Source organism: Thunnus albacares, chromosome 6 (genome assembly GCF_914725855.1).
Source record: "Thunnus albacares chromosome 6, fThuAlb1.1, whole genome shotgun sequence".
Classification (NCBI taxonomy): Eukaryota; Metazoa; Chordata; class Actinopteri; order Scombriformes; family Scombridae; genus Thunnus; species Thunnus albacares.
The window spans coordinates 5,179,678-5,205,034 of record NC_058111.1 but is presented as its reverse complement, the minus strand read 5'-3'; the positions used below and the strand labels follow the sequence as shown (position 1 = coordinate 5,205,034).

Below are 25,357 nucleotides of genomic sequence, written 5' to 3'. Positions count from 1 at the left end.
GCTGAAGATTTCCAATGAAGTTAGTGACTGGTTTTCCCCATTGACATACTGTATGTCTCGTGCAGTATTTTCCTGAGAAGTTCTTGGCCACGCCCGTGGGCTCAGAGGACTAAAGCGTAGAGTTAGGTTCACCAACTGTGAGCATTCAAAGTTTTCAACCAGATGATTATGAAAAGGCAAAAGCTGCCTGAGAACAGAAGGTAAATGTCCTCCAGAAGGTCAGGCATAGTTATGTTCCTCATCAAGAAAGTATCGTGGTGACACAACACAATATCCTTTTGTAATGGCGTGATTGTGGGACATCAGCCTCCAAACAAAAAGCAGTGGATGCTGTCTGGCTCCACAGAAAAGAAGGTAATGGAGAATGCGGGCATCGATCCCGCTACCTCTCGCATGCTAAGCGAGCGCTCTACCATTTGAGCTAATTCCCCTCTTAAAGAAGATTACGAGAGAGGTGCCAACAGGTCGCAAAATACTCGAAAGCAATTGCTTCCCTGTCTTTGTATAAGGGACGTGGTTGTAAGAGGACTCTCAGCAGCAGCAGGCCAGTTAGCTCAGCTGGTTAGAGCGTGGTGCTAATAACGCCAAGGTCACAGGTTCGATCCCTGTACTGGCCAGGAACTGTTGTTGTAAAGGCACAAGTCCTTGCGCCGCCTACAGATGGAAAGAAAGTTGACGTAAACCTCCCACTGTTCCCAACCCATGGGTTGACCAACAGTGCCACATTGTCTCACACGAAAGCTTCACGTCCAAAGTCCAGCTCCTTCTTACTCTAGACTACTACCAACGTAGCCCCGTTGAAATGTACTCGCCCCTGTCCACGTGACCACGTGGCCTAAAGGACAAGGCGTCTGACTTCGGATCAGAAGATTGAGGGTTCGAATCCCTTCGTGGTTGGATGCCCCCACTTCTGTCGGATTCGCGTATGTGTCTGTTGAGTAAAGAAAATCCCCATGAGAGGCTGTGAACATTGGACATCAAGCAATGCGACGTGGCTGACTATGGGTCAAAACTACTAGCGGTCACAGAGATGCAGGAGATTACAAAAGGTGTGTGGTGAAAGCTTTAGGAACTTAGAGGAAATATGTCTTCTCTGTGATCAACATTTGTGTCAGAGGGTGTCCCCGTAAGAATTCGGCACCCTTGCTCTGCTTATTATGAGCACAATCGGCAGGAGTAACGCTCTGGAGGAATCCTGCTTTACGTCAGTTCCTTCGAATCAAGGCATTGTGTGTTTCCTGCCATGAAGATTCGGATGCACAGCGTTGACTTCACGATGCTGCGACATTGACTTTCAGGGCAAAGACCCATTTTACACCAAAGAAGAAACGGGAATGGAGAATGCGGGCGTCGATCCCGCTGCCTCTCACATGCAAAGCGAGCGCTCTACCATTTGAGCTAATTCCCCTCTGGAGGTGCCACCTGCGGAAGTATTCACCAGGTGCTGAAGATTTCCAATGAAGTTAGTGACTGGTTTTCCCCATTGACATACTGTATGTCTCGTGCAGTATTTTCCTGAGAAGTTCTTGGCCACGCCCGTGGGCTCAGAGGACTAAAGCGTAGAGTTAGGTTCACCAACTGTGAGCATTCAAAGTTTTCAACCAGATGATTATGAAAAGGCAAAAGCTGCCTGAGAACAGAAGGTAAATGTCCTCCAGAAGGTCAGGCATAGTTATGTTCCTCATCAAGAAAGTATCGTGGTGACACAACACAATATCCTTTTGTAATGGCGTGATTGTGGGACATCAGCCTCCAAACAAAAAGCAGTGGATGCTGTCTGGCTCCACAGAAAAGAAGGTAATGGAGAATGCGGGCATCGATCCCGCTACCTCTCGCATGCTAAGCGAGCGCTCTACCATTTGAGCTAATTCCCCTCTTAAAGAAGATTACGAGAGAGGTGCCAACAGGTCGCAAAATACTCGAAAGCAATTGCTTCCCTGTCTTTGTATAAGGGACGAGGTTGTAAGAGGACTCTCAGCAGCAGCAGGCCAGTTAGCTCAGCTGGTTAGAGCGTGGTGCTAATAACGCCAAGGTCACAGGTTCGATCCCTGTACTGGCCAGCAACTGTTGTTGTAAAGGCACAAGTCCTTGCGCCGCCTACAGATGGAAAGAAAGTTGACGTAAACCTCCCACTGTTCCCAACCCATGGGTTGACCAACAGTGCCACATTGTCTCACACGAAAGCTTCACGTCCAAAGTCCAGCTCCTTCTTACTCTAGACTACTACCAACGTAGCCCCGTTGAAATGTACTCGTCCCTGTCCACGTGACCACGTGGCCTAAAGGACAAGGCGTCTGACTTCGGATCAGAAGATTGAGGGTTCGAATCCCTTCGTGGTTGGATGCCCCCACTTCTGTCGGATTCGCGTATGTGTCTGTTGAGTAAAGAAAATCCCCATGAGAGGCTGTGAACATTGGACATCAAGCAATGCGACGTGGCTGACTATGGGTCAAAACTACTAGCGGATATGCAGGAGATTATGATATGCAGGAGATTACAAAAGGTGTGTGGTGAAAGCTTTAGGAACTTAGAGGAAATATGTCTTCTCTGTGATCAACATTTGTGTCAGAGGGTGTCCCCGTAAGAATTCGGCACCCTTGCTCTGCTTATTATGAGAACAATCGGCAGGAGTAACGCTCTGGAGGAATCCTGCTTTACGTCAGTTCCTTCGAATCAAGGCATTGTGTGTTTCCTGCCATGAAGATTCGGATGCACAGCGTTGACTTCACGATGCTGCGACATTGACTTTCAGGGCAAAGACCCATTTTACACCAAAGAAGAAACGGGAATGGAGAATGCGGGCGTCGATCCCGCTGCCTCTCACATGCAAAGCGAGCGCTCTACCATTTGAGCTAATTCCCCTCTGGAGGTGCCACCTGGGGAAGTATTCACCAGGTGCTGAAGATTTCCAATGAAGTTAGTGACTAATATAGTACTTGACTCTTTGCACATCCTTAAATACAAGTAGTCAAGTGGGATATAGCTTGACAACTCTGCCTTCCACTGCGACAGTGTTGGGGAAAGGGGCTTTCCAGTAATAAAGTATAAGATTACAGAATTTTCTTTGGTGGCAATCCCCAACATTAAAAATGACAAGTAGACAGAGACAAGGGTATTATATTGAGTTCTGAGCATAATGAAATAACAGGACATATTTCCTTCCAATAGGGGGGTGAATTAACAACATGACCAAACCAACACAAGAAGGATATTTCTGAATGCATGACATTCAGTTTTAGTGGAGTATGTTCTATGCTGAGTCTTGAACTGTAAGAGCTTGTGCCCTCAATTGTATGAGCCAAAATGTACATTTGAACAAAATCAGTGTTTTCCTCAAGATCAACTACCCATTTTTTCTTAATAGAAAGGGTATCATCTTGATAAACCTGAATTAAGCTTCTTAATTGCAAGAATTGTGAGCTAAGTACATCATATTTTTCTTGGATCTGTTTAAATGAAAGAAGTTCTAAATTGTCATACAAGTTAGCAAAGAGAGGTTTCTAAGTTTATTAATGTTACATTTAGGGCTGATTTTGCTTTATTGTAAAAACGTGTACTGTTTAGGTTTTTAAGTTAGAACAGAAAGAATTCGAAACAAGCTTACATCATCAGTCTTATATTTATCTAAGCTAAGTTTCATATTCATAAGTGTAAGTTTGCCAACAGAAACACTATCTCCACAGTTTTTCATAAAGAATGTGAGCAGTATTTATAGACCATTAAATACTGCACTGAGAAGACGGCTGTAAAAACTGTTAACAAATGTCTATATTTAACTTTATTCTGTTGTTTTATTTATTTTATGTATTTATTTTTATTCATTTTTTTAATCATTTCAATAAATTAATTTAATTTTCTCTCTATTTCAGATATGTTGTTGTGGAACGCCCCCCCCGCTTCAAAAATGTACCTCTTATTCATTCATTTACTCAATAAAGTTTCAAAAAAACAAAAAAAACTGCCTTATGCTACCGTGACCGATATTTTTTTCCTAGGATGGCGAAGTCACGACCCGCCCTACTCTGCCTCTGATTGGCTTACCCTGACATTCTTACCCTAACCCCAACCAATCTCACTCCTCACACCTAAATCCAACCAATGAAGGCAACGAGTTCTAGCCAATCAGAAGCAGAGTAGGGCGGGTCGTGTCTTCGCCATCCTAGAAATTAAAATATGGCGGCCCGTAAACATGTAGAGCAGCTGCGAGTCCAAACATAGTTATATCAGCTGCAGCGCCCACAGTAAGGAAGTATTTACTTACCCAAGTAAGTATTTACTTACTTATTTACTTAATTTAGTAAAGTGATATGAAGGAGGACAACACACAGTACTAGAAAACTCGAAATACTTTATACATTTAGGAGTCCGGACTCGAGTACACTGAGACCAGTCAAACAGAGTCCAACGTTCAAAGGGCGATGCTGTCTGTCATTGTCAGGTCAGCGCTCACTAAATGTAAGTGACATCGTTTTGTGTGTTCATTAGCTGTTAGTCGTGTTGTTAATGGAAACGTATTAACCTCACAGTGGGTTGAAAGGCATCTCAAACATGTGAGTGACAATGTTTTGTGTGTTCATTAACTCCTGCTATTCGTCGTGTTATCAGGGTAAAATGTAATAACTACATAGTGAATTGAAAGGCATCTTAAACATGTTTGAGAGACTTTTGAAAATGTCTCCAAGCTCAGAAAGTGATGGATAAGATCAGGGACCCCGTCACCTCGCACAGGGGCTCACATCAGGACCCTGTGTAGCCTCTCTTTGAGGAAGATGATGGATGAAGAAAGGCAAGAAAACGTATTAACTTCATGGTGCACCTGATGTGAGATACATACACATGTTTGTCACGTCGTTAAGCGTGTACTTTGTAGATAAATGTTAATGAAACAGAAGTAAACAAAAGCTTTGAATGGCTATGTAGGTGAAAGGTCACTAGAGCAACATTAGCATTTTATGCAACATGCAAGGTTGTGTTGTCGAGCTCTCTAGATCCGCAACTAACAATTACTCTCATTAACAATTGAAATGCTGATTATTTTTATTGTTTAATTGTTTAATCGTTGCCCATAAAATGTCTGAAAACTGTGAAAAACGCTTCAAAAGCCCAACGTGATGTCATTCAATTGCTTGATTTCCCAACAAAACCAGTTAATATTTAGTTTATTATCACACAAGACAAAGAAAAGCAGCAAATCCTCACAATTGAGAAGCCAGAAATAGTTGTTGCTCTACAGATACTTAACATCTCTACTGCTTGACACTAGTGAATGAAATCCTACTTCCTCTTCTCCAGTGTGACACTTTACTTCACTAACTTCAATATATGTATTTTAATTAGAACTGGGCGATATGGACAAAATCAAATATTGCAATATTTTTGACCAACTACCTCGATATCAATATTGTGACAGTATTGTAGGGATGACTGTTGGTGCTTTCACAAAATATTTACACAATGAGATTTTTGATAAATAATCATCAGTAATGTGAATATATTGACTATGTGTGTAAAAGCAAATAATAAAACAGCTATAATTGTCTGAAAATTACATCACTTTACTGTAATACAGCCTTTAAAATCATAAAAAGACGATACTTATGCCATATCATGATATTACGATATCCAAAATCTAAGATGATATCTAGTCTCATATCATGATAGCGATACAATATTGATATATTGCCCTACGCTAATTTTAATATTGTGTTTCAGGATTGTGTAGTTTCATTGCAGTGCATCATAAAATACCTGGATCAGGGTTATAAATAACAAGTTGTCAATTGTTTCATTACTTGATGTTGTGACATCTTGATGACGTGACATCTTCAGATGTCTTGTTTTATCCAACCAACAGTTAAAAAACCTAAAGACAGTCAGTCACCGATTCCTCATGATTTGCTATTTCTGTTGAAAAAATACCTAAACTGATTAATTTATGATCAAAACAGTATGCAATTAGTTGTTTGACGATTTTCTGACCTCATTTATCCTTCATTTCTCTCTGTTCTTCTTCTATTCTAAACGTTGCACTTCTCACTGTTGATCTCTTGCATTTCATCCTGTTGTCTCTGGATGAACTCATTCTGTTGTTTTATATCAGTCTGTCTTTTCTCTCTCAGACAGGGGGTTGAGGCTCCCCTGCCAGGCTGCAGTCAGGGCCATGTCGTCCTCAGGTGGCCCCACCCCTCCTTACACCACGCTGGCCATCAGTCATCCAGCAGAGTCCATCACACATGTCGAGCTTCACCGACCTGAGAAGCGCAACGCCATGAACAAAGCTTTCTGGAGGCAGGAATCTGTTTTTTTTTTCAGCCATTTAAATTGACATGCAATCATTGGTCCTAGCCATCGAAAACATACAGAACAAACAAATTAACTTGGCTGTGATTTACATACAGTGCTGACCTGTTTAAAGGACGGGTTCACAATTTTCAATGTGTCTTTAAACAACAGTCAGGTGTCCGTGTGAACAGTGAAAGAGGTTTTCCTCGCTGTAATGATTCCTTCTGTTCGTACTGGCTATTAAAAGAAATCCACAGTGTGTCCACACAGTCATTTAAAAGTTGATGTGAAGCTTATATGAGGCTTCAGCAGTCTGAGTTAGTCATATCAAGTGGATATCTGCCAACACTGATAGAAACTTTTGTGTTTTCTCTCCCAGTGAGATGGTGGAGTGCTTTAATGAGATCGCTGGAGACCCAGACTGCAGAGTGGTGGTGGTCTCTGGAGCAGGGAAGATCTTCACAGCTGGTGGGTATCAGACTGTTTACGTTTTTTAAATGAAACAGTTTTCTCAGAAGATTTGTTGTCATCGTGTACCGTGTGACTGTCCAGGTATCGACCTGATGGACATGGCCAGCGAAGTCCTCCAGCCTCAGGGCGACGACACGGCAAGAATTTCCTGGAATCTCAAAAAAACGATCACCAAGTACCAAGAGACATTCTCCGTCATAGAGAAGGTCAGACCTGAAGAGTGTTTATCACACAGACGTGATTATATATCTTGACAGTAATGAAAACACTGTCAGTGTGTTTTCTTGTGAAATTATAGATTTATTGTTTTCTTCCTGTAGTGTCCAAAGCCTGTTGTGGTGGCCGTCCATGGAGCCTGTGTTGGAGGAGGTAGGATATCATCATCATCATCATCATCATCATCATCATCACCACAGTATTATAGTGCAACCATAAGGTCATATTTTAAATTAGGGGACCAGGGGCCAGATGTATAAACACGGCCATTTCCCACATAAACTGGTGTTTATAAAAACAAAATGTGCAGTGAGGATGTGCGCTCCTCACGCAGACTTAAGACCAGACGTACACACGTTTTTTCCAGAGCTGCAGGTTTATGATAAGATGAAGATGAAGATGGAAAAATAAGGAAGAGACAGAATCTAAAACATTGTTTAAGTTAATTACCGACTGCGCTGACTGTGGGATTTTTACACTTTTTTACACAGTGATCTGTAAAATTCCAATCAAAGGTGCATCTATAAACTTAATATTGATTAATTAGTTTTATGTGATAAATTTTATCATTATTTTAATTAAAATCATTTCACTGTTAATATTCTCTTTTTTTTAATCCTTAATTGGGACCCAAACCAACAAAAAAGTCTACAAACTAACCATTGATTACATTTCTGACGTCCATGTGATGAATTAATGATATAGACGTATGTATAAAAAGCTGCACAGCTGTGCATAATAACAGCTGTTCTGGCTGTTGGAGAACCTCCCTGACACAACACAATCATCAAAACTGTAGTTCTGTACTTCCTCTTTCCCATCTGTTTCATTAACAGCTGTACAGAGCTGGCGGCAAATTGATATGAAAACAGGTGGTTCAAGGTGTCTTCATCCATTTATGGTTGATTGTCGGAGTGGAAATGAGGCTCGTGCACGTGCGGATAGTTCCACAATGACTGAAATTTATAAAACCTTGCGTACACACAGCTTTATAAATCAATGTATGCACACAGTTTTAGTCCTGAATCTACAGTTCTGTGCATCTGGCTCCTGAGTGATACTGGTTGAGGTCGTCTGCAGAAACATTGTTTGTATGGAAACATCAGCTGCTCTTTCATACAGGAGATGTTCAGTCTTGCCCATCGCTGCAGTTTGTAATCATTTGGTGTCACAGTTGATGTTGAAAAGCTTCAGTAAGTTGACTCACTGTTGTTCTCTGTGGAAGGTGTCGACCTGATCACAGCCTGTGACATTCGCCTGTGCACCCAGGACGCCTGGTTCCAGGTTAAGGTACGTACACACCAACCTTCATGCAAGTGTGGTGAGGAAAGTCAAACAGATAAAAACAATAATATAAAGCATGAATAAACACATTTTATAGGAACAATCAGAGTAGACTTGATTTGGGAAAAGTGCTTTATTAAAGGATACAGGTGAAACAAATCATGCAGGTCACTGATGATGTCATATGTGATGTCACCACAGTCTCAATCTGTCTTTACAGGAAGTCGATATCGGACTGGCAGCAGATGTTGGAACCCTCCAGAGACTTCCTAAAGTCATCGGCAGCCGCAGGTAAACAGGCTGTTTTACTAAAGCACTGAAGGACTGGAGGTGAGGTTTAATCTTCTGTTTACCGTCTGTGTCGTCATGGAGATTAATGCTCCTGTTTTCTCCAGCCTGGTGAACGAGCTGGCTCTGACCGCCAGGAAGATGTATGCAGACGAGGCCAAGAGCAGCGGACTAGTCAGGTAAATATAACCTGTGTCTCTTTGTTGTCAGCCATATTTACAGTATGTGACATTTATTACGGTCGTTTTCTTTGATTAATTAGTGTTGTTTGTACTGGACCTGGGCTGAAGTTGTTGGCTAGTTTTAATTTAACACTTTTAATAATTAATATTGCTGAATTGATCAACTCAGCAACACTAGAATTGATGCAGTTTCAAGGCTCATAGTCTTTGTAATGGATCACAACAATGTTGTTTTATTTATTTCTGTAGCCAGAGGGGTCAACATGGGGCCTGCACCGTGGAGCGAGATTAGCCACAAGCTGGCGATCATATTTGTTCAGAAGTTTGTCCTATTACAGCAAAAAACACCTTGATGTCACAGCAGGAAATAGATCACCTTACTTTTAGTAATTGGATATCACTTCTAGTGTTTCTTCTAGTTTAACTGTGATTACTGTATATTGTGTCACCTTGCTGTTCACTCATGGTTTCACTGATGCTGCATGTGATCAGCTTGTAATGAACTTGTTCCTTCCGTGAATGTTAATAGCTTGATAGGAAAACCCAGAGTTAACTGAGCCAGTTGATAACTGGTCTTGTGGTACTGGTTAACCAGCATCACCAGTGTTAAGCTCAGTGAACTCAAGTAGCTGAACCTGCTCTGTGATACAGCTGCCTGCTGTTTGCAGCTAAAAACAAGAAAAGTTAAAGGTTTCTTCTCATATCAAAGCCATTAATGATGTAAAACGATATAAATAATAAGCCATCAATGCACAGAGTGTTTTTCCTCAGAGTTACACTGTTGATCTGTTATCTGGATTTTATGAGCAGCGAGTCTGTTGATGGGACTAAATAAATAAAGCATTACGTTGTGATAGACAGGACTGCAAGTTCAAAGAGCATTAAGTCTGACATTTTGAAATCCTTCACATCTTTCCTCTCCAGCCGAGTGTTTGCAGATAAGGAGGCTTTGATGGCCGGAGCTCTGGAGATGGCTGAGGAGATCGCCGGTCGCAGCCCTGTAGCCGTGCAGGGAACCAAAATCAACCTCATCTACTCCAGAGACCACAGCGTAACAGAGGGACTCGACTACATGGTAACAACCTTTTTAAAGATTCCTCTGAACATGTTTTGTCAGCATCACCCTGCTTCAGTTATGCAATTTGTCAACTCTGAGCTTTTTTACTACCTTGTTGATCCTTTTTTATAGGCCACGTGGAACATGAGCATGCTTCAGACTCAAGACGTGATGAAATCAGCTCAGGCCTCCATGGAGAAGAAGAGTCCCAAGACGATAACTTTCTCCAAACTCTAAAACCTCACTGAGGCAAAAGCTGCTGTTTAATCCTCCAATGTGGCCTTTTCGTGGGAAAGGGGAACCGCATCATGTGACTTTGTTTTTCTACACTGAGCTTCTAAACACCAAAACTTAACAAAATGTGACCATTTGTGGATGATATAATCCAAAGATCTAATATTGTTTTGGGTGGAAATGCCTCAGAAACATTTTGTGATAACGGGAAACTTAACTTTAACCATCTAAACTAAAAGGAAATAAAAAGTCGTCCATGTGTGGAATCAGAATTATGCTGTAACTTTGTTCAGATTAACATCTTTTGCACAGTTGACTGATGATCCCTTATGAACTGTATTGTATCAGAAATGAATGCCAGTAACAGATTTGTCTGAATGTGTTTTATACTCAGTGGCTTCATAAATAGTGTTTTGGCAGCAGGAATGGACTTATCTTAGAAGAAATCTTAGAAAAGAAGATGATCCAAATCTAAACTCATCTTACTTGCTGTATCCTTCAGTGTAGAACAATGTTTTTAGCTCATTGTTGTTAATTTTACAATATCTGTAAATTACTTGAATGTTTTTATCCATCAAACTCATCTGAATGTTGTAACTGACTTAAAATATTTTGATATGGCAACATTTTGCCACCAGGTATTTGTTAAGTCACAGGAAGAGATATAATTCAGTCAGAAAAACTTTTGTGCAACAAGTAGCTTCAAATAACTTAATGCTTTATTGACAATTCTACAAATTAACTTAAATTTACAAAAAGTTAAAAACTACAACACATTCAAAGTCGATCGCTACCGAGTCTGCTTGGCACGAAGCTTCTGTAAGGTTTTCTGTGAAAAGAAAAATATTCTTGTATCAACTCAAACTCAGTTCAGATAGATAGTTTGGTGCAATCTGATTTTAATACACATAAAACAATTTTCTCAAAACATTCATGATTCAAGTGTTTTACCTGGTGGAATTCTTTGGCCTTCAGTCGGTTTTTGGCGTAAGCTTCCTGTCTGCTGCGGACCTCTTTCTGATGCTTCACCTCCTCCAGCTGCTCGTACAGTCTGCAGGAACACATGAACACAAGCACATTATGTCATTTAGATTCAGGGCAAGTATTAACATATTAGGTCTAATCCCTTAAAAAATTATAAGTAAAAAATATGGCTGGATTTTGTTTGGAAATGGGTTAAACACATTTAGATCTACATCTTTCTTGGTGTATTGTAGTAAGATAAGCAGTATTTACCCCCAGTTGACATTGTAGAGGTTAAAAGTTTATAATATTCAAGCAGTACCTCTGAGTTCTCTTGTGCATCTCAGACACATCCCGTCTCCTTTGCTCAGGTGTGCAGATCTTCACTTCATCCATGTTTTTCAGCCTAGAATCACTCACTGATGGAGAGACAGGAAAACAAACAGACTGTTGTAAATTCTAGGTTAGTATCTCAGGTACAGTTGCTGACTGTTTGATGAGGCAGTGATTTATGGCTGACCTTTAAATGAAACTTAACAGGTTCTTATTTTGCTCAAGAAAAAGGCTTATTACACCCAGTGCAGTGCAGAGCCTCCCACACCTCAAAAGGCTGTTTTTAAATTGATAGAGCTCACAGAGATGTTACTTTAACACAAACCACTGACTGGTTTGTTAATGAATAGTAGCACAAAAGATTTAAGGACAGGGAGGTGATTGACTGTGTTTTGACACACCGTTTATTCTTAGAAACCTCAATTGTTCTCACCTAATGTGCCGTTACAAATCTTAAAAATTCCATTCATGTAAACTAAGCTATGGGCTCTAACTTCTCACACTCATAATACAAATAGTGTTTGTGTTGTAAGTGATTTGGATCAAATGGTATAACGTTAGATACCTGGAGGGTGAAGTTGAGGCTTTTTATGCTTGATGAAGCCGGATTTCTCAACAGTTTCATCTCCAGCCTGCTCAGCCTTTCCTCCCTTTGACTTGGTGTTAGTCTTAAGGTTCTTCTTAAGGTCTTGAGGTTCTGACTTCGTCTTGGCCTTACAGGTGACCGATGGAGACTCCTTAGCTTTAGACTGCTCTCCGGTTTCAGCGGGAGCTCGGATCTCACGTTGAGTCTTGAGAAGAGCCCCTTTGGCCTTGATTTCCTCCACCCTGCGTGATGATCGCTGGAGAAGAGCGCTGCGCTTCTTCTGGTGGACCTCCTGCTGGTCTCTGCTTGGACCCCACTGAAACTCCAGGAGCATCGCTGCATGCAGGGAAGGACAACAAGGCTCAAAAGATGCCAAAAATTTGGGATACTGTATATTTCTGCATATCCTTTTGTGTTCCTGATCAAATCTATATTTAAAAATCAGGCGCAGGTTTCCCCACAGTTCAGCAGTGACAGCCATAAAACACTACACACAGGCTCAAGACACATGTCTCATCAGTTAAATACATTTAGTCTAGTTGTTGTGATTTTACCTGGATGTGTTTGGTCTTTGTCCTCTTTTAAAGCAGCTGGAGTCTCCTCTGTTAATGTGGTTTCTGGCTCCTAGAAGACAAGATATGATGTCAGAGATCAGAGAGGCGACGACTACAGCCGAAGTCGAGTCAAAAAGTCAACAACATGTATAGATGGTCACTTGTAGCACATTTCCATAACTGGACAGTCACCTGTGTCTCTCGGCCCGTCTGCTCCTCCTCCCTCGACTCCTCTACGTGTTTGTCTTCCCACATTCCCTCGTCCTCAGAGACGGTTGTGTCCTTGTCCAGTGTGGTGTCTGTCATGCTCAGTAGTGTTATCTCTGACTGCTCCAGGATCCCCTTCTTACTGGCAGCTTCCTGATTGATGGGGAGAGATGAGTTTAAAAAATTAAAAATAAAAAAAGTGGACAAGGTGTAAAAAAAACAGAAAACAGTAAATTGCACAAATAATCTGTGACCTTCTACTCTACAAGTAAAAAGTTGTAGCACAAATGAAATATGTTTTTGAAACTCTAACAAGAAAACATAATTGTACCAATATCTTATCTGAGAGAGGAACATCATTCTTCAGGTTTGAACTCTGCTCAGACTTCACTTCTCGTGCATGGAGGTCACCAAATGGGACTGAATCTTCGTGCCTTTTAGAAACACAGTTTCTGTCTGCCTCTCCTCCCTCTGGCTGCGGCAAGTTGAGCATAGATGTTGAATCACACACGGTTAAATTAGACAGACTCTGAGCCGTTAGCTCCACATCCTGAGCAGTGGGAGACATCATGAGGACAGATTCATGGGGGTGGCACTGGGAGGTGACGAGCTGGGAGAAGGATTCGTGTAAGGCGGTGGATGTTGTCCTGTGCGGCTCCTCTGTTCTGAGGCGCTCAGGTGACGGTTCAGACTCAACCGAAGGATTAGTGCGGGTTTCAAAGTCTTCGGAGTGAGTGGAAACGCTGTGCTCCCTGCTCGGTGGCTGTCCTTCAGGAGAGCTTGGTGCGTCGTGTTGTGGCTGGTGAAAGATCATTGAAGGGTCCACCGTTTCATTGTGGGTGACCTCAGCCAGGAGCGAGTGAAATGAGTCAGAGCCTTGAAACACTAAAAAAAAAAAAAAAAAAAAAAGACAATTAGGTTTCTAACTAGTAAGACAAATACACCATAGGATCTTGGGTCATGTATCACCTTCAGTCCTCTCTGGGCCCAGTTCCATTGGACTGGTCTGGTTCTGCTGTGCCTGGTACTGTGGATGTGGAGTCACATCTGGAACAGAAGCGCTGTGTGACGAGGCTTCAGGAGGCAGCGTTGGGTATGAAGGTACGCTGGCATCAGTCGAGACACCGAGATCCACACAGGTTCTTTCACCTGCAAACAGAAGATGAGATGATAAGTCTTGGGAAAAACAGACAAGTGTGTCAAACCTGAGCATAAATGGACAAATAGACACTTTGTGATAACTCTCACAGAAGTTATTACATATGCTGATATAAACTGGCAGTGCAGGAGAGTTTACTACACTGAGCTCACTTATTTCTCCTCAAATTAATCACTGTTTTGTCAACTATTAATTTAGAAGCTTACTGCATGTTTCAGTTACCCTATACAACCCTTCTTTTACCTGAACTTCCACTCTGCTGGCCCGTAGTCTCATCCAGCTCCCCAACCAGCGGTCTCATCCGGCTCTCCTCCGCACCCTCGTCCAACCAGGTGGTCGACTGCTCCACCTCCATCTGAGCAATCAGTTCACCCGCATAAAAGTCCTGCCCGCCGCTCAGCCAATGAGAGCTTGACGGATGGGAGAGTCGACCGATCATACGACTCAGAGTGGAATCCCATCCACCTTGATCCGTGCTCGCTGACGCCGGCGGACCTGGAAACTGACCGATCATGGATGAGTGAGCTGAAGGTTGGCTGATCAGTTGCTCCATGGTTGACTCTCTCGGATCAGCAGCGAGGCAGGACGACTGATCTGCTGGCCGGCCAATCAGAGGTCTGAAAGAGTCCTCAGCCAGTGACGGATCCTCGCCTGAAAAGTGCTCCAGGATCGGATTGACTGTATTATCCCATTCCTGCAGGAAAAACAAAACAAGGTTACCACAATAAAAACTTCAGTATCACTTATTAGAACCAATAAAAACTTTAGAACATAATTCTCAAAAGATCAGACTGGATTGTGAGTCACTGACCGGGCCGCTCCTCTCTGCCCCTGCTGTGTCTGAAGGAAGAGACTGACGACCTGTAGATCTTTCATCCTCTCGTCTCCTCTCAGACACTTGAAGCAAAGACTGCTGGGAGACTGAAGAGCTAGGCTCCTCCACAAATGAGCCTTCACTGTCTGAAAATGAAAAAAAGAGGAAATAAGACATTATATTAACCTTAAAGTCAGTCCTCTGGTTTAAAATACATACGTATATAAACAGTTTTGCCTTCAGACGTGGTGTACAAACTAGTTTGCTTCAAGTATAACTGGGCCTGCTCCATCTCAACTTCTAGAAAAGGTGCAATCAATCTTCTTATCACATAACTATTAAGATGATCAGAGGTTCTTAGTGAGAGATAACGTGAGCAGTATGTGTAGTATACCTGCAGTTTTCCCAGCAGTGCTGAGGGAGATGTTTAGCTCCCTTGTGTATCTGTCAATGATGCGCTGGATGCTGCTGTCATTAAACACAGATTCTACAGTCAGAGCAGGACGGCCTGCAGCTGAGCTGTCTTTAATACAGGAGCTTTGACCGGATGGAGAGGAGACGTCGAGTAAATGTGCTTCTCCTCCTTGTTCTACACAACGTCTGTGGTGTGGAGATTCATCTGATGAAGCAGGAGAACAAGAAGAAGTGAACAGATTCAGATGAAGTTAGTACATAAAGTATGAGTCCTGATCAGATTCAGATTCTCTATTTAATAATGAAGAGTCAGTGAACTGTTACTCACCAGTGTTTAAGTTTTGTTCAGGATCAGTGGTGATGTAGCTGCCAGTGGAGATGGTGGTGGAGGAGAGGCAGTCAGAATCAGGAGGCCTATGTGCAGACTGACACACGACGAAAGAGGTGGGGAGATAATCATAACATAAACTCATACTCACACAGTTAATGGACATCTTGGATGGACGACAGTTGACACACACACACACTTTCAAGTCGTACCGAAATGTACAGCACTGAAGTTTAATTTTGTATTTGGTTTATGACATGTACACACACACAGACTCACTGAGCTCAGTTCAAGTGTAGAAACCTTCATGAAATGTATTTTGATAAAATACACTTCAGGTACAGTAATTTCACATCATCGCTCAGTATGCAGAAAAACATTCACACACACAAAAACTTGCACTCTCACACATACAAATTCACTCCACACAGACAGACAAGCAAGAGACAGACAGACACACACACAGAAAAGAGAGACAGACATAAGAAAAGCTTCTCAAGCATAATCATAGGCTGGGGCAGATACTGCCCAAGTGCTCAGATTTGGCTAATTTTCATCATTGATCCACAACATGTGAACCTCAGAGGATATAAAATAAGCAAAACCTTGTCAATATGCAATGAAATTCATGTCACCCGTCTGTCTTGAAAGTACCATTATCACTGCTGTCTGTATAAGCTAAAAGCATCATTCCAATTGCAACTGCACAAGAGAAAACTACTATTAAAGTTTCAACATAACAAAAAAAAAAGATTAGACAGATGCTCTTTTCACAGCATATTGACCAGACGGTTCCTTCCCTTGTAACTTTCTAATCAGCCTCTGATGCAAAAGTTTGCCACAAGACTGATGAACTAGGAAGGAAAGAGCGCGTAATAAGTTTTGTACATGTTTAACTGGCCTGGTTACCTCTGTGAAGGATCTGTAGCTTGTGATTCCAGGACCAGAGTAATCGGCTCCTCTCCCGGAGTCGGAGGAAATCGGTGAGATGATTCTCCGGAATGAATCTGGAAAACAATATTTCAACCGAGTGGAAATATCTTAATTTTCACCCTTCTTATCTTTATATAAAAGAACAACCATTTTCCTCTCATCAGCATTCTTCGTCTCACCCCTCTTCAGTTTCCTTCTACATACCAGACTCAGAGGATTCAGGAGATGTTCCTGCCCCAGTCAGCAGCCTCTCTCTCCAGATGAAATGGCTGGATCTTCTTGAGCTTGTCCCGGAGCCGGTTGGTCTTTCAGCAGCCTGCTGCTCACTGCTGGACACAGAGGGTGTCTGCAAAGTCCTGTCAGAGGCCACAGACGATTCAGATTCCTCCTGCAGAACCCAGTCTGCAGCGTGTGTCAGCGCCTTCACACCATCTTCCGGGCCTGTAAAGGAGAAACATCAACAATCCAATCAGCTGATATTCCTCTAATTAGTTGATGCATGTTTCTGGGGCTGAGCTGCTGACCTGTGACTTGGCTGATGTTGACTGGGGTCTCCACCTCTTGAATAGCACTGAGCTCATGTTGTTCAGTCACCTCCATGATGCCGAGCCTGACACGGGTCACCGGGGGCTTTGCTGCTCGAGGGGGAGGGAGGAGGAGTCCTGAGGGGAGGACTGAGGTTGGGGCAGGAACACTGCTCTGGGTGATGGGATCTTAATGGAAAAAAAGAAGAAGAATGTTCATGTTTATGAGCTAGAGTGTAACTGGAAATGCGTAAATCCATCCAATTAATTATGATAACCAGTAGCGAAAGAAGCAGCAGGAAGCAAATATCTTCAATCTCACATGTCAGTTACCTGTCTCATCCCTGCTAGATGGCTGTTGTTGAGGGGAGTCATCTCTCTCCTCATGGTTTTCTAGGTGTGACAGAGTTCCTCCGTTACACTCCTCTATAGCTCTAAGCAGGGATGCAAGTAATTTGATGCGGGTCTGACCAATGTCCTCTGAAGCCAACACTTCACTGGCGACTTCTGGAGTCGGCTGCAGGGGGAGAAAATACAACAGGGAGAGATGATTTTACTCATGTGTTGAAATGTTTCAATAAGGGCACTTCAACATACTTGCAATCAAGGAAGCTTAAACATGTCAGCTAAGGGATGATCTTTCCAATTAATTAAACAATGGGACATTTACAAGGATGAAGATTAATTTGCAGTGTTCCTATAAAAATAACTCCTGCTGTTGTATCTTTACTTTTACATAAGACTAAATCCAAATTACTGTACTGTAAAGACCACAACATTAACATTCCTGACTCACTTGTGCATCAGCACTTATCAGAGCCTCCAACGCCTCCCTTTGCCGCCTCATCTGCTCCATCTCCACTTCCTGTCTTTGCCACTGCTCTTCCTGTCTCTGCCGCTCCCTTTCTTGTTGCCTCTGCTGCAGCGCCACCGCCTCCCTCTGCTCCAGCACCTGTCTCTGGATCTCCCGAAGCTCTCGTCTCTGACTCTCCACGTCGTCCTCTCTCAGGGACCCAGTCTGCAGGGCGCCATGCAGTAAAGTCCCAGTGTTCACTCTTGTTTGGCCTGAACTCAAAGAGGCATCATCTGAAACGCTCAGGCTAACGGCTTGGATGGGATCAGAGGCTGGCTGGAGGTGGGTGTTGGTGGTTGAGTGATGTGTTGTGAACATTTTGTAAGGCAGTGGCTCCGTGGTGACAGAGGAAGGTCTCAATCTCTCTGGAAGGTGCTCTGTTACTCTCTCCATTATGCTGCCAGTCAGCCGGGCAGTGACGTCCTGTATCTGGGTCCTTGAAATGTTTGAAATAAATTCCTCTTCATCTGACAGCAACCTGGAGTCAACACTGAAACTAGAGCCAGGGAGATGATGAGGTGCAGCCATAAAGTCTGACTCTCTTGTGGGAACTTCCACAGGGGTTTGCAGCTTAGCTGGAATGTGTGAAGGCACTGCAGGAGTTGTAGTGAGTTGCGGAGGAGTTGGAAGATGCACACGATGAGTGTTGTGTAAAGGTGGGTGAATGAGGCCTGGAGGCACGACGGTGTGCTGCAACGATGTGGCGGTCATGTTGCAACGTATTCGCAGAGCTCGCTGGTATTCCTCCAGACGCTGCCGAGCCACTTCCACAGACCTCTGGTGAATTCTAAAATAAAAAAAGGTGGTCAAAAGTGTAAAACAGTTGAACTGAAAGGCTTTCATGACTGTAGTGAAAGTGGCTGGTTAATCAGTAAAAAGGAGTGTATCCTTCAGGCTTGTAACAAACCTGTTTTGTTCCAGCAGCCGCTGTTGGTATTCTCTGACCCTTCTGGTGTGGTCATCTTCACTAGCAGGAGGCAACAGCTGTAGAGTGAAGAGGTAACAATCATACATCACTGAAGTAGATACAGTACTATGCTGAACACACTTTACATTGGACATGTTAAAAGATGATCCAGCAGTTCACCTAAAAATTGGACTTTAACAGGAATATTGAGACACACATTTTTTTCTATTCTGATTTCCACTTTGACATCAAAGTATGAGAGAAGGACAACTGAAATGGTGTACCTCTACATCGTGGGTGACTTCCTGGTCATGGACAGGTACTTCTGGTTGGTTAACAGGCACTTCCTGGGTCACAGCAGCCTTCAGGTCTTCCCTCTCCTGCTGGGCCTCGAGCAGCATCTGCTCCAGTTTAGCCTTCTGTTCCTCGAGCTCCTGGAGCAAGACTATCTGCTGCTGCTTCTGCCTCTCGAGCTCCACTTCCTGGACAAAAGCATTCAAAAACAGTCACCACTGCCATCAGATGTTACCGACAAGCTTGATCCTAAATGTGGTTTTCAGCTGAGCTTCAGTGTCGACCTGATTACCTCATGTGAAATAGAGGCATCAAGTGTTTTTAAGATCATGCAATTTGAGACTTTGAGGTTTGACTGAAAAGCAGATGTAGACAAAACATCCTCCAACCGCCATTATGCTCAAATTTGCTTTTCTTTTGATATTTTACAAAACAAAATCCTCCGTCTATCGGCTCTAAAACAGGAAATCAAGCCACAGTCTGATCTTGTTCAATTCAACAAAGAAGGACAACATGTTCAAACAAAAAAGTTGAGCAGAAGGAAACGTCAAGTCTCCTCTGAAAAGGCATGACCATCGTACACCACACGCTCCTGCTTTAATTGAGGGTGAACTGATTAAGTAATGAGATACACCTGGATCAATCAGTTCTGACCAATCACAGAAACCACATGACACTATCACCAGGCCACCTCTGAACATTAACCATAAACCTGAACATAAAACAGGATTTATTGCAGGGCTGCTGTGCAGGATTGTCAGATAAGTGGAAATGCAAAAAGACAAGCCGCAATATACTGTATAGTGATCTCTGTGAGAGGGAGATGAATATTTACCATTTCAGTCTTAATGGCGCACTGCATGTCTCCAGTAACACAGTATGGTAGCACATACTGCTCCTGTCTACATTTATATTGTCATTCATACTCTATATCAACTGATTCCCTCCTGGGGATCAATAAAGTCTTATCTTATAAATGGGAATCAGGACGAACCCTTTTCTTTCGTTCTTCTTCAAATTCTTGGATTCTGTTGGCGAGAACATCAGGAAGTAGAGCATCTGCTGCAGCTGACAGCTCTGTTGTCTCCAATGCTGGTTGAATTGAATACAAGAAAAACACAAATTGTTTATTATTTCACAACAACAAAATATAATTTTTTGTGCTCAGATGTAAATCGGGAAAAGAAAACAGGAATATATGTCAAATTTAACACTCAAAAGTGAGAAAAAAACATAACAGCTGATACTGTAGCTGTAAGGCTGCATCAATTTGGCTGTAATGTTTTTAAAATAGCTGTAAACGTAACATCTTTATACAGCTTTTAAACAAGGGAAAAAAATGATAAAACAAACAGGAAATCAGGGTAAGAAAAGTCAAACAGTGCTCTGTATTGTTGACGTCAGTGAGTGACTTACGTGGCGGTGAGCGGGTGGGCTCAGGGAGCTCGACGGGGGTAGCTTTGTCTCTCTCCTCGCTGGTCAGAGAGCCTGTGTCGATGGTCGTGTCCCGCTCTGGGATCTGATCTGTGATGATGGTCGGTGAATCGGCTGCAGGGACGCGGCCGCCGTAGTTAGTCCACTGGTTCCTCTGGTTCCTGATACGATCCAGGAGTTTCCTCAACGCCCGTCTGGGAGCAGGTCTGGAGGGCTCTGCTGCAAGTCAAGAAAAAACACTGAATGCAGATCTAGTTTGGTAAACATGAGTTTCAAGAAAATGACACCAAGATTATCCCATAAGACAGTCAGATTGTATTCAGAGATGATTGTGTAAATGCTCAAGACCGGCATTTTGTTTAACCCTCTGGAGTCCAGGTTCATTTTGGCTCTTTGTCATCTTTGTTTGGCTTTTAAACTGTCTTTACCTCCACATGCTTGGTATCCTTCTTTCAGCATTAACTCAGCTGTTAGTGTAATTTAACATTTTGTCAGTTTAACTGAAGTTTACAGTATAAAGCTACCAGAAACCCAAATTACAAGGCAATGACACACTCAAAATATTATTATTGAAAGTTGTCAAAGTTGTGAAAAATATAGTTTCACTAAAATATATTCTTTCACATGTAAAGTGATGTTATCCCAACTTGTTTTTGTGCCTTTTTCAATGAAAGCAAATGTATTCCACTGTCATTGACTTTACATTTATTCCACATCAATGAAATTATTGATAATTTTGCTTTTAAATTCTCTAAAAAACATGTTTTGTGGTTTAAAGACATAAATGAGGAATAATATGAAAGCCCCACATCAACACCTTCATCTGGTTTTATCAGCTTGTCTCTACATCATATATAAATAAAGTTATGCTACTATAAATAAAGCAGCTCAGTGTTTTCACTGTTGATTAGACTCCAGACGATTAACAGATTACACTTGTTAAAATTGCAACAACCCTTGAAAATTAAATTAATGCATTAATGTTTTATGTATCTGGTGCTTCTCTTCACCTTGAGCAGACATTTCCTGCTCAGTGCTTCCTGCTTCTTGCTCAGCGCCCTGTTGTGTGTTTTCTGCTTCCGGTGTGGCGATTTCGTCCAGTGTGACGTCCAGCTCTTGGTCCTGGCTGCCTGTTGACAGAGCTGGCAGAGGCTCGGGTACCAGCTGGACAACTAGGTCACCTTTAACCCCTGGGATCAGACACAGGAGAGGTTTAAAGAGGATCCATTAAAACTGCACTTGTTGTAGCTATCTTTCTTCCACCAAAGCATTGAGGCTATATTGCTATTTGAATTGTGGCCATTTTGCTATGTGAAAACACAAGAAAAGTTCAGTACAATGAAGACAGAATGCCACCTTCTGGCTGCTTCAAGACTGTTCGCAAGCAAGACATGATAGTCTTTGTAGCCATTTTTTACAAAATTCATAGCTAAATACTGCAGCACTGAACAGTCCTTACTCCTCTCTCCAGTATACATGTCCTCAAAGGCAAACTCCATCTCCCTCTGGAAGTCATCCCTCATCTCTTGTCTCTTGTAGAGAGGCTGGAAGATCTGAGGAGGCATCTGTGACACCTGCTGTCTCCTCCTCAGCAGGTCTGTCTGCTGCATGTGCTCCAGTTCGACAAGCAAGCGCTCGCGATCCTAAAAGGAGGCCATCAAACACAAAAACAGAAGGTTTGTATTTCACTGGAGGAACATTTATTGTCTTTTTTAGCAGTGAGATCACATCACATTAAAGCAAATCATCTGCCAGATACAAATGAACGATTTCAGTGTTTATGTGCAAGTCGTACCTGCACGAGCTGCTCCCTCCTCAGAGCCTGTTTCCCCCTGAGACGAGCCTTCTCCAGCTGCTCCTCTCTCTTCCTCTCTTCATCCCTCTGTAAGTCTTGCAGTCTCCTCACCTCCAGTTCAGCTCCCTCGTGGGCATTAGGCTGTAGTAACATTTACAGATTATACAACTCTGATAGGAGGAGGGACAAACAAACCGCAGGGTCATGTGCATATAATAACTGGAGGGCTTACCTGCTTTGTGTCTTCCTCTCTGTCCACTGTGGTCTCAGGCATGTGGTAATGCGTGGCAGCAAAGGCGCTCACATCAGATTTCTTTACTACATGTGGCTTCCTGGAGTCGATGTTCTGCTTGAACAAGAAAAGACATGGTTACTTCCATCCATAACCTCAAATGTGCAAATTAGAAAGCTTATATTTTATTTTGTAAACAGGATCTAATCTGGCCAACGGATGCTCTGAAGGACAGTCCTGTTTGTTTCAAGAGAGTTCTGGTTAAATCCATCATAGCAGGCCATCAGGCCATCCTAGCACATGTGGAGAATGGTAGATATTTTCATGTCCAACACCAAAGGATAACAAATCATACCACTGAATTTATGTGGTGTTTACTGAAAAAGCCACTGCTAAGCTCACACTAGTCAATATGGCTTTTTAATTTTGTACTGTAATTTACTATCTGGTCCAATCTGTAAACACAAACATCTACTTCATGTCTGTCTGTCCTGGCAGATGGACCTCTCGTCTGTTGCTCTCCCTGAGGTTTCAACCCCACAAATCACCTGAATGGGGTTTGCAGGAGGTGGTGGGAGGCTCGCAACCTTTGCTGATCTTTCCTTTTCTGCCTGCAAAGCCTTTTTCCTGGCATTGATGGATCTACAGAAAAACAAAAGGAATGCTCTGTTCATTCTGGTGAAATTCAAACATGTAAACATCTGACAAGCAAATGTTTGAGATGCTGCTCACCGGTTTTGCCTTTCATGGTCTTTAAGCCTCTGTGATTTGACCTCCTTCAGGGCTTCTCTATAGCGCTGTTCTGCTTTGGAGTGATTTTCCGCCTCCCTCTGAGCTATGGCTGCCATGTCCGGTTCCTTATGGAAATAAATCAAAATTAGATTCACGGTCTCCAAAGTCAAATGACATCTTGAACTCTAACGCAACTAACTCAACAGGGACTAAAATGTACTGTGACAGTTTTATTAACAGGTGTATTGTCTTCATTCAGAGACAAAAACCTCAGCTAATGAAAACAAGGGACAGCTGTCGTCTTTCTTTTTTTAGATCAATCTTACATTTTCTTTTGCACTTCTGTGTCCCTGGCCAATAAGCTGGAGGCTCTCCTGATATAACCTCTGCAGTGTGTGGAGTTTCTCCCTCTGCTGTCGCTCCCAGTCCTTCCTCAGCTCCTCTTCCAGCTGCTCCATTTCACGCTTTCGTCTCTGCTCAACATCTCGGCGGATCTGCAGCGCGATGTACCGCTGCTGCTCCCGCACCTGTGGGTCAGTCAAAAGCCACCAGGTTAGTGGTTTAGTAATATAAACACATACTTAGTCTTAAAATAACAACTGATTTTGAAGACTATCCAAAAGGGGTGTTTAATAAAGTGTCTCATTTTAAAATGCATGTCCTGAATGTGTCTAACTAATTGAACCAGGATTGAGCTGTTTCATAACACCAAATGAGAGCTTGTGTGACTTTAGCACGAATCACATCAGTTCACAGTACAAAAAACACATGTACACACATGTAAAGACACAGAGCAGCAAATATTACAAACATGATACGGAGAGTAAAGTATTACAGCAAAAACAAAGTAAACCACTGTTATAAACATAGCAGAAAAGAACTTTTGGAGTCATGTCAGACAAATATCAGCTTACTATGAGGCTACAGCCAAGGATCAAAGTTGATAATTGCATTTATTGTAACCGCAGTGCTTCATAAACCCATATGTTGACTGGACTAAAAGATTTTAAGAACACAATAAGTTCGAACCAGGTCAAAATTTAACATGTACTGCAAATTAACTCATGTTTACAGTGAAATAGTAAAGAGGAACTGTTAAGAAACACTGCTGTATTTCAGTCTGGCAGGTGTACAGAAGCTAACTTTTAAGATCCTCTCCGGACATCTTTTAACAAGTTTTATGTGTATAAAATACTCTACTTTGAATGATAATTTGTGTCTGATATAGTTAAACATATTTTTGAGTGAGAGTGGGGGACTTTAATATAAAAACTAGCCTAATCAGGACCAGGTCAGACCTATTTAAACCTTCTTTATCAAACGAATTCCCTGAAAACAAGCCTGAGTCACTGGCTTATCAGGTAATCTTGCTTAATGACAATCCCCTTGGCGTTTATTTTGTTGGAGTATTACTGTAATAAGCTGTCAGTTCGTCAAAAACCACGGACACGAAGTGAAGCAGAGACACCACTGAAAGGAGCTTTTTCTGCTATTATCACCCGATATTACCTGCTGTATTCGCAGTTTTCTCCTCCTTTCATGTTCCTCTCGTATCAGCTGAGCCTCTTCGTTTGGGCTCAGTCTTAATTTGGCCACTTTTCTCTTCATTTTTCTACAAATATGCTTGTGGACATTCTCCACAAGACAATCGCAAGTTAGCAACTCCGCTAGCCGTGCTGGTTAATGATGGCTAGCTTCACTAACATTGCGACTTAAAGTTACACGGACATTTAAAAGAAACATTTAAAACGTAGAGCAAAGGCGAATTAGTATCGCAAGAGCACAGAAAGTGCCGAAAGGAGACTAAATCAGCCCTGGAAGTTGTGTTTACCATCGTAAAGCCATGCCAACCTAAAAAAAAGAGTGAACGTTATTGTCCCATACGTCACATCCGGTAGTTTAAACTGCCCGCCCTACCCGTCCGGTGTTATGTCGAAGTCTGTTACCCCTGGAATCATGTTCCCGTCGCACCACCTCGACTGGGGTTATAGTTATGGTTAGGTGTAACAGAGACAACTTGTTGGGGTTAAAGAAAATTTGGGATCAGGTTAAGCACCTCAGAAGATGAGTGGTTGGGGTTAGAGATACTGTTGGATAAGGTAAAGGGACGCATAACGACGGGGAACAGACTTCGACATAACACCGGTACTGATGAAAATCCTTTTTATCGGTTCCTACAGACTAAACAGTGTTCCTACTCACATTATGTGCGTCTAAAAAAATCATTTTCCCCACCTAAATGGTATATAAGTAAAAACTATGATTGTAGATGTAGAAGTTA

General features: G+C 42.4%; 2 protein-coding genes and 6 non-coding genes across 10 annotated transcripts; 5 read left to right on the top strand and 3 right to left on the bottom strand.

Annotated features, from left to right (window-relative positions):
* Window positions 1-358: 358 nt before the first annotated feature.
* On the bottom strand, window positions 359-431 carry trnaa-agc. Its single transcript has one exon. It is a non-coding gene; the product is annotated as a tRNA-Ala (tRNA).
* A 112-nt stretch (window positions 432-543) lies between these two features.
* Window positions 544-617, top strand: trnai-aau. Its single transcript has one exon. It is a non-coding gene; the product is annotated as a tRNA-Ile (tRNA).
* A 207-nt stretch (window positions 618-824) lies between these two features.
* Window positions 825-897, top strand: trnar-ucg. Its single transcript has one exon. It is a non-coding gene; the product is annotated as a tRNA-Arg (tRNA).
* Window positions 898-1,801: 904 nt separating this feature from the next.
* On the bottom strand, window positions 1,802-1,874 carry trnaa-agc. Its single transcript has one exon. It is a non-coding gene; the product is annotated as a tRNA-Ala (tRNA).
* Window positions 1,875-1,986: 112 nt separating this feature from the next.
* Window positions 1,987-2,060, top strand: trnai-aau. Its single transcript has one exon. It is a non-coding gene; the product is annotated as a tRNA-Ile (tRNA).
* Window positions 2,061-2,267: 207 nt separating this feature from the next.
* On the top strand, window positions 2,268-2,340 carry trnar-ucg. Its single transcript has one exon. It is a non-coding gene; the product is annotated as a tRNA-Arg (tRNA).
* Window positions 2,341-4,157: 1,817 nt separating this feature from the next.
* On the top strand, window positions 4,158-10,780 carry ech1 (enoyl CoA hydratase 1, peroxisomal). Of its 3 annotated transcripts, XM_044353575.1 has the most exons (11): window positions 4,158-4,265; window positions 4,362-4,455; window positions 6,120-6,288; window positions 6,662-6,750; window positions 6,835-6,959; window positions 7,074-7,122; window positions 8,195-8,259; window positions 8,474-8,544; window positions 8,649-8,720; window positions 9,648-9,798; window positions 9,913-10,780. In XM_044353575.1, exons 2-11 carry the CDS (start codon window positions 4,419-4,421, stop codon window positions 10,015-10,017), a joined length of 933 nt encoding a protein of 310 aa, XP_044209510.1. In that variant the 5' UTR covers window positions 4,158-4,265; window positions 4,362-4,418; the 3' UTR covers window positions 10,018-10,780. The 3 variants fall into 3 exon arrangements, with proteins under 3 accessions (XP_044209510.1, XP_044209513.1, XP_044209511.1); XM_044353578.1 differs by lacking the exon at window positions 4,362-4,455 and having other exon boundaries at window positions 4,164-4,265; XM_044353576.1 differs by lacking the exons at window positions 4,158-4,265; window positions 4,362-4,455 and adding an exon at window positions 4,762-4,786.
* cep295 (centrosomal protein 295) lies at window positions 10,716-24,965 on the bottom strand. Its single transcript, XM_044353574.1, has 29 exons — window positions 24,586-24,965; window positions 23,403-23,603; window positions 23,077-23,201; window positions 22,893-22,986; window positions 22,345-22,458; window positions 22,113-22,253; window positions 21,777-21,960; window positions 21,328-21,507; window positions 20,300-20,536; window positions 19,878-19,975; window positions 18,874-19,071; window positions 18,590-18,666; window positions 17,626-18,469; window positions 17,163-17,346; window positions 16,830-17,018; window positions 16,510-16,746; window positions 16,282-16,379; window positions 15,373-15,469; window positions 15,025-15,249; window positions 14,628-14,776; window positions 14,060-14,510; window positions 13,627-13,806; window positions 12,989-13,542; window positions 12,643-12,810; window positions 12,451-12,520; window positions 11,876-12,232; window positions 11,300-11,396; window positions 10,966-11,065; window positions 10,716-10,843 (listed from the first exon to the last, which is right to left on the bottom strand). Exons 1-29 carry the CDS (start codon window positions 24,682-24,684, stop codon window positions 10,805-10,807), a joined length of 5,787 nt encoding a protein of 1,928 aa, XP_044209509.1. The 5' UTR covers window positions 24,685-24,965; the 3' UTR covers window positions 10,716-10,804.
* Window positions 24,966-25,357: the final 392 nt, after the last annotated feature.

Coding starts and splice junctions, on each gene's coding strand:
- cep295 (XM_044353574.1), bottom strand. CDS start 24,684: ATGAAGAGAAAAGTGGCCAAATTAAGACTGAGCCCAAACGAAGAGGCT. Junction 14,777..15,024: donor CACTGCTGGGAAAACTGCAG/GTATACTACACA, acceptor TTTCATTTTCAG/ACAGTGAAGGCTCATTTGTG. Junction 14,511..14,627: donor GGGCAGAGAGGAGCGGCCCG/GTCAGTGACTCA, acceptor TTTTTCCTGCAG/GAATGGGATAATACAGTCAA.
- ech1 (XM_044353575.1), top strand. CDS start 4,419: ATGCTGTCTGTCATTGTCAGGTCAGCGCTCACTAAAT. Junction 6,751..6,834: donor AGGGAAGATCTTCACAGCTG/GTGGGTATCAGA, acceptor GTGACTGTCCAG/GTATCGACCTGATGGACATG. Junction 9,799..9,912: donor CAGAGGGACTCGACTACATG/GTAACAACCTTT, acceptor CCTTTTTTATAG/GCCACGTGGAACATGAGCAT.